General features: G+C 49.8%; 2 protein-coding genes across 2 annotated transcripts; one reads left to right on the top strand and one right to left on the bottom strand.

The window, feature by feature from the left end:
- Window positions 1-3,463: 3,463 nt before the first annotated feature.
- On the top strand, window positions 3,464-5,019 carry PpBr36_00478 (uncharacterized protein; the record flags this gene model as incomplete). Its single annotated transcript, XM_029887671.1, has 4 exons — window positions 3,464-3,643; window positions 3,835-4,236; window positions 4,338-4,637; window positions 4,873-5,019. 4 exons carry the CDS (start codon window positions 3,464-3,466, stop codon window positions 5,017-5,019), a joined length of 1,029 nt encoding a protein of 342 aa, XP_029752532.1.
- A 719-nt stretch (window positions 5,020-5,738) lies between these two features.
- On the bottom strand, window positions 5,739-6,565 carry PpBr36_00477 (uncharacterized protein; the record flags this gene model as incomplete). Its single annotated transcript, XM_029887670.1, has 2 exons — window positions 5,739-6,197; window positions 6,398-6,565. The coding sequence occupies 2 exons, from the start codon at window positions 6,563-6,565 to the stop codon at window positions 5,739-5,741; spliced, it is 627 nt and encodes a 208-aa protein (XP_029752537.1).
- Between the last annotated feature and the right edge of the window lie 840 nt (window positions 6,566-7,405).

Raw genomic sequence — 7,405 nt, 5'->3', positions numbered from 1 at the left:
AACAAGGGGACTTGTATCCTTTGCCCGCGTTAATGAAGCATCATCCAGCTTTTTGTCTTTGTTTTTTGTTTCCCCCCAAGGAGCAAGAGAGGGGGCAGGCGGTGGTCCAGAGCCGCTTGGGGAACGACCGTGTCGCCCAGTCCCAAATGGGGGGATGGATGGATATTTGCTCCAAAAAGTGGTATTTCGCTGGATCCGCGGCTTGGAAGCGAGGAAAAGAAGAACTGTATTTTTATCGCTGCGTAACACTACGTAGCAGGGCCCCTCCTCCCCCTGGTGCGTACAGTACAGAGAAAGCGGAAAGCAGCAGTTGCCAAGTACAGTAAGTGAGGGGGTGGGGACCAATACTCCAGTGGATGATGTTATCACCTATCCTCGAGGATTCTTCGTTATACCACCAACGTCAAGCGGGCTGTCACCAAACCACGTACAGGTACAGCGATCATCTGTCAAAGATTGAGTGAGGCTACAGATCACTCCCATGACCATGTAGTTATACTGCAATAATCCATGTCAATTAATATTCATTCTTTATTACCTTGGCCTACCTTCCCTCAGTGACTTTGGGTAACTTGACCACTCCTCATCCAACTACCTACCGTACAGTGCAAAACAACAATGATTACATCACATCAAAGTGAGGCGGGAAAGACGTCAGGGCCCTGGTAGATCAAGGCAGCAAAATCAACTCAAAGGCCTACTACGATATGCATTAGGGTGAAATGTTTTCCTTGTTTGCCCAGCGGAGCGGTGACAAGGCCAATGCACTCAACGGCACCTTTGGTCGCAGCCAATGCCTATCGGTCTTGACGGGTAAGCAAGTGCTAGTTGCCGTACCTAAGCAGTCGATCTGCTTGGCTAGTAGGGTAACTTAGTACGTACTTGCTTAGTGTCTCCTCGTAAATTAGTAAGGGGGGACAATACAAGAGAGACGAATGAGGAGATGGGACGACTGATGGGGGCCATCTGATGCCATCCGTCCATACATACCCAGCCGGCAGGTAGGTATTTTTATCGACAAATTTCTCTGTCTTGGCCCCTCCGAACTTCCCGTTCCAGCTACACACCCAATTTTTCTCTCCTCATGGGCTGGCCGTCGGCGGCCCAGGGCTGCGGGCTGTCTGGTCTGACCCGTATTCAGTAGAGAGCTGATATCGGTAAACATCAGATAGATGATACATGGTTGCCTATCTGCCGAACGGACCAGCCAATCATGAAGATTCATTGTTGTTGGGGATGTTTTCCTTTAGCGACGGTTAGGTTGGCGGTGGTTAGCATTGCCCGGGGCTTTTTACGCGAGGCATTGCAACAAAAGCTAGCGGCTAGGCAGGCACCTTACCGAGTACATTAAACCGATCAACAGCCTGACTTGCAGCGGAGAGAAATGAAAACCCGTTTACGTAGCTAGACAGGTAACCCAGCAGCAAGCAAGCAGGCAGTCAAATCGAGTGACCAGTTTGCGGTGCATGAAGTACTTAACTTAAGTGTCTGAATCGGCCGATAGCGAGGAATAAGTGCCATGGGCTTAAGGGTTAGGTCATATACATTCAGATTCAGGTAGGTAGGTAGTTAGGTAGGTACCGAAGGTACACATTGAAGTAGGGGATTCATTCTGTACATGGTAAGGCAAGGCAAGGTAACAGTTAAATTGGGAGACTACGACTCAACATGGAGTGGATTTTAATTGTCACGCAGCAAAGAGGCAGGTAAGAGCTCGCAGGCGGCACGCGATCACAGAGAAGTTGGCTCAGATGAGAAATACTCCTGCTAGACTGGCTTCGGTTAATGCTGTGTCGCATTGATGTGTGTGTCTGCCGATTCAAGAAACAGACAACCCGATAGTGTGAGATTTTTTTCACCTGACATTTCAATCAGGTAGGAGTCTGGACAAAGTATAAGACTTAAAAGTGCAAGTAGACAAAAAAAAAAAAAAAAGCATTCATGTTCCGTATGATGGCGGTGTACGCCGAAAGTCAACGTCTTACCTAGCATGAAGCTCAGTTTTGTTCCATGCTACAGGTTATTACCACAGAATACACACCTAAAGAAGAACCCGCCGGGGCAATGGGAGGGGCTCAAGCCAAGAATCGAAGCCAATCATGGCGCTGGCGTACCCCCCGGTTGGAGGGCGGTCGGTTCCACTTTGGAGAGTTCCATGCCTCCCTCCCACCAAGATACGAAACACCACCACTGCCTAAGCCGGCCTTTCTTTTGCTTCCTCTCGCTTTCCCCCCCGTCGCTTCGAGAACCTGTTGTTGCCGACACATACCAACATCACCAAATCTGACGATACTCTCAACGGCGACATCAATCACGATTTTTCGTCCTCACAGAGTCAAAACTTCCAAGCTCCGCACTTGGAATATTTTACGCTGTGTCAAAGTGCAGCATCGACTCAGCTACCCCGTGCGTCCCACCCCTCGCGAGAGAAAAAAAAACCGACGACACCTGGCGACCCGGCAATTCTCGTGCCAACCCATCTCCCCAGAAAAAAAAAAAAAAAAATCAAAACGAGAAAACTCACATCCTTAACATCCGGCGCTTGTAGTGACCTTGAGAATTACCACTCCCTGTATTTGACGCGCTTATCTTCAAAGACGACGGAGGCGTGAAATTTTGCAATCGAGCTTTTCACCTGTCGCCATAGCCCGACCCCGTACAAAGGAAAAAAAAAAAAAAAATTTGACGCGACAAGTCCCATAAACACCGGGCCCCAAACAACCCAAGTCAGCTTCAATTCCAGAAGCCCACCGCCGTCAGCCGCTGCACCACAACGTAGCAAAGACTCCCCCACTCAGCACTGTTGCCTTCGCCGGCTCCAGCTTTTTTTTCCGACGACGCAATCCGAAAGCGATTTTCCCGCCGAGCGCGCATAATCGATTTTTCTGCATTCTAAGACGTGACAACAATTCTCCCGGGTTTTATTGCGGCGACATCAACAAAACAGCAGCTTCTACCGTCGCAGCCCGTTGGAGGTGTTCTGCATCTTGAGGCCTTCGTGAGCGTGCGTACAAATCCCCTCCAAAACAAATGAACCGTCAACAACGACGTTCATGGTTTTCCATCCTATCTCCCCCCGCTACCTTCTGCGGCAGATTTTATGCTATCTATCATCTTTTTCAATGCCCGATCCTGATACAGACCGCTTGACTGCTTCTCAAGCAGTCTTTGCCCCGATCTGCAGGGAGTCTGCCGCCACTGCACCAAACAAAAAGTCAATCGTTGCTAGGATCCTAACTTTTTTTTGCCTTTCACAACATAGCGCACCCCAGGGACTTCAGTCTCGACCATCGCTCGCGGCCGGCCGATTGACAGAGAGGGTGTGTTTGGTGAAGAGAGAAGTACCGATACTGACACACTCGTGCGGATCACTCCGACCGAGGCTGCCGTCTGTAAAAGCGGCACTTGAATTTCGCCCAACCTACGACCACCCGCCAGCTCAGTGGTCGGCGTGAACATCGAAATGGCGGATCAACACGACGTCGACCTCGACTCGATTATCGACCGTCTGCTCGAGGTCCGAGGCAGCCGCCCCGGAAAGCAAGTCCAGCTTCTCGAAGCTGAGATCAGATACCTGTGCACCAAGGCCCGGGAGATTTTTATCTCACAGCCTATCTTGCTTGAACTCGAAGCTCCTATCAAGGTGCGTTTAATTCCTCGACTTTCGTACTTGGTGCGCTTTTGCCATGTGAAGATCGCAACGAGGTTCTCAGGCTATGTTTAGAACATGACTCTAGCCAACCCTGACGGCCCTGTTTCTTGCATCACCTGGCATCAACGCGTAGCCCTTTGTGTTTCTACAAGCCGGATACTGATAATTATCCCACACGACAGATTTGCGGCGATATACACGGACAGTACTATGATTTGCTGAGACTTTTTGAGTACGGCGGCTTCCCTCCGGAAGCCAACTACCTCTTCCTCGGTGACTACGTTGACCGCGGCAAGCAGTCCCTGGAGACTATCTGCCTTTTGCTCGCGTACAAGATCAAGTATCCGGAAAATTTCTTCATCCTGCGCGGCAACCACGAGTGTGCCTCCATCAACCGTATCTACGGCTTTTACGATGAGTGCAAGCGTCGGTATAACATCAAGTTATGGAAGACCTTTACAGATTGCTTCAACTGCCTCCCGATCGCTGCCATCATTGATGAGAAGATCTTCACCATGCATGGCGGCTTGAGCCCGGACTTGAACTCCATGGAGCAGATTCGCCGTGTTATGCGCCCGACGGACGTGAGTTGCCTCTCAGACACGTTATCGACACTTTCCTTTGGGTGCAAGGTTTATCCTGTAGTCCCATCCATTACAATGACTGACTTTGTACTCGCCTACAGATCCCCGACTGCGGCCTGCTCTGTGACCTACTTTGGTCCGATCCTGACAAGGACATTACTGGCTGGAGCGAGAACGACCGTGGTGTTTCATTCACCTTTGGTCCTGACGTGGTTTCGCGGTTCCTTCAGAAGCACGACATGGACTTGATCTGCCGTGCCCACCAAGTCGTCGAGGACGGATACGAGTTTTTCTCGAAACGACAACTGGTAACTCTGTTCAGCGCACCCAATTACTGCGGCGAGTTCGACAACGCGGGTGCCATGATGTCCGTGGATGAGAGTTTGCTGTGCTCATTCCAGGTATGCTTTTGCCAGCGTTCAACGGTGCCCTCTAGTCGGGCACCTTTATTTACGTCTGCCGACATTGCTAACCAGTTGCTGTCTGCCACTCTTTAGATTCTTAAACCAGCGGAGAAGAAACAAAAGTACGTTCAACGCCTTGGATGCAGAAGCTCCATTGCTTCATATAGAAACAGCCCATACAAGTCCTCATCGAACTGAAAACTGACATGGAATTTTCTCTCTCGTCATCTAGGTTCGGACGTGGTCGCTAGTTTGGTGCTCGACGACTCTCACACGGGGTCACCCACACCTCGAAGATACAATTTCTCCGTCTTCCACAACGGCCAGCCGTGGGACCTTGGCCATCTGTCATCAACTTTTCCTGAACTTGTCTGTTTAACATCATTCTTGTTTTTTTTTTTTTGTGAGACTCGCAACAGGGCCCTGCATTACGTCGCCGGTTCCGATCAGCTTTCCTTGGCGCATCACGCCTGACTCTACTTTCACAAAGTCGATATCCCCCTAATGAGCTACGCAGCCCATGCAACTGCTGTCGTGCTTATACGAAAAGTGTACTGGGCTACTTTTTCTGTCGCATCCTCTTACATTTTGAACTGGCGGATGGATGAAACGGAGTCAATATACATGTCGGAATGGATTGAATTTGTTTCCAAAAAGGGGGAAATCGCCTCTTATTTTACACAGGGTTCCTGCGGTGTCTGGAGGGTACGGGTGGTCGGGATGCGCCTGGGTCAATCTTCAGTGAGCAGGAATATAGATAACGATCCTCCCTTTGATCAACGACGACGATTATGATTTCCGCTGCAACCCTTGATCATCATAACAGATGAATATGCCAAGATCAATGGATCCCTTAAGTTGTTCCTTGAATTTCTCTGGTGATGGCTCATAATTGGAGAGTAGCGCGAGCTCGTAAAAAGTTTGGCTTTAATTCTAACTGCCTCGTATTCATCGTGCGTCATTGCGACGGCACTAGACATTTACACCTAAACTATGATTTGATGCACGTAGAAACCCCTGTGCGCGAGGCTTGTTTGTAGCGGTTGTTGCCAAGAACAAATCTCAAGCTGAGACCATAATGGACCATATCTTGATACTTTAGTTGCAATCATCACACGTTCCCTTTTCTTTTCCCACCTCGGCTTCATCGGTGCCTCGGCTGCCAGCAGCACCACTACCGGGATCCTGCTTGCCTAGAGGTTCCTGGGCCGACCCGCCAGAAGCTCGCGCCGAGACATGCTCGGCGGCGGTGGTGGTGTTGGGAATCGCGGCAGCCCCGTCGGGTCTTGGGTAGTCCCGGTCGACGTGGCCCAGGTTCCGACCCGGCTCGATCACGTCGCGCACCCTCCGCTTCAGCTCCTTGGTCTCGGGAAAGCCGCCGTCGACCTTGCGGTCCCAGAGGGTGTGGGGTAGGCCGCCGGCGCCGGCGCTCAGGATCTGGACGACGAAAGTCCCTCCGGTCGAGGGCTGCAGGGCTACCTCCCCCAGCGCTGTCGAGAAGGTTGACAGGAGCTCTTGTGCGTACTGCTTGTGTTGACAGACATGGTTGGCGTGGCGCTAGGTGCAAGGGTTCGGGGAGGTGGTTGGGAAGTTTTGGGGGAAGAGAGCGCTATTTCAGGTAGGGCATGTAGAAACGATTCCCAAAGATCCAGATAACGGAGAATAACAGAGAGAAAAAAAAAAGGGTAAAAGACATAAACAAAACTCAAAAAGGCCGAAAGATAACAAACAACACCAAACAGACGGGGGGTACCTACGTAGGCGGCTCGAAGCATCCACTTGCACTGTGTGCAAAACTTAATTGTAATCCGGGGCAGCAGCAACGGCGGGGGCGTCTCAGTGGCGGCCGCCATGGCGTTGTCGGCGGTGCTCTGGTTCGGGCTGGAGGAGCTAAGCGTAACAATGCTGGTCTCCGGTGTCGCCATGCCCAAAAAGAAAAAGAAAAAGAAACAAAAAAAAGAGTGTGAAGTACAAACGTAAAGTCCTACTCTTCCGGAATCTAAAGTAAAATAAAATAAAATGATCACCAGGGTTTAGGATGGTCCTAGATGGGTATTCCTAGATGGATAAATGTGAAAATCAAGTGGGATTGGAGGAAATTTTAGTATTTGGTTCGACTGAACAAGGTTAGCAGACTCCGCTGGCTGGACGAGGATGATGGATCAGGATGCCCAAAACCGTCTTTGCCATTTTGTTTGGCATCAGGGAACCATGGGAAAAGGCGAATAAGTATTCCAGGTCTCAAGGTTGTATGGTGAATCATGAAGAGAGGCAGAGAGAGAGAGAGAAAAAAAAGAAAAAAAGAAAAAAAAAAGGCTAACTCCAAAGAGAATGAATGTGTGGGGTCAAAAGTCAAAGGGGAACCAGACCCTTTTTGCAAAGCTAAGTACAGAGGTTCTTGACGAAAACCTGGCGAGGATGCCGCCGCAAATACGGTTTAGTGTTTTTGTTTTATTTTATTTTTTCATATTTCAACAGAGAAATCATAATCTGTATTAGATAGTCACCGGACGAGCTACAGGCTTGGCGAAAGAAGCGTTCCAAGACGGTCAAAACTATTGGTCGGCATAGGGGACGAATACGCAGTACCAAATAAGTGCGGTGGACTATCCCATATGTCACACTTTAGCAAAAAGAAAAGATGATTTATGTCAACGGGCTCCCTTCTCTCCCAGCCCACCTAGATTCGAGTATTGGAGCCGTCTAGATAGCAAACATCCCAAGTTATCAAACCGGGAATATGACTGACTGCCCATGCTTGCCCT

Source organism: Pyricularia pennisetigena, chromosome 2 (genome assembly GCF_004337985.1).
Source record: "Pyricularia pennisetigena strain Br36 chromosome 2, whole genome shotgun sequence".
NCBI lineage: Eukaryota > Fungi > Ascomycota > Sordariomycetes > Magnaporthales > Pyriculariaceae > Pyricularia > Pyricularia pennisetigena.
Note: the sequence above shows the minus strand (reverse complement) of the source record. Positions and strands in the feature narration are given on the sequence as shown.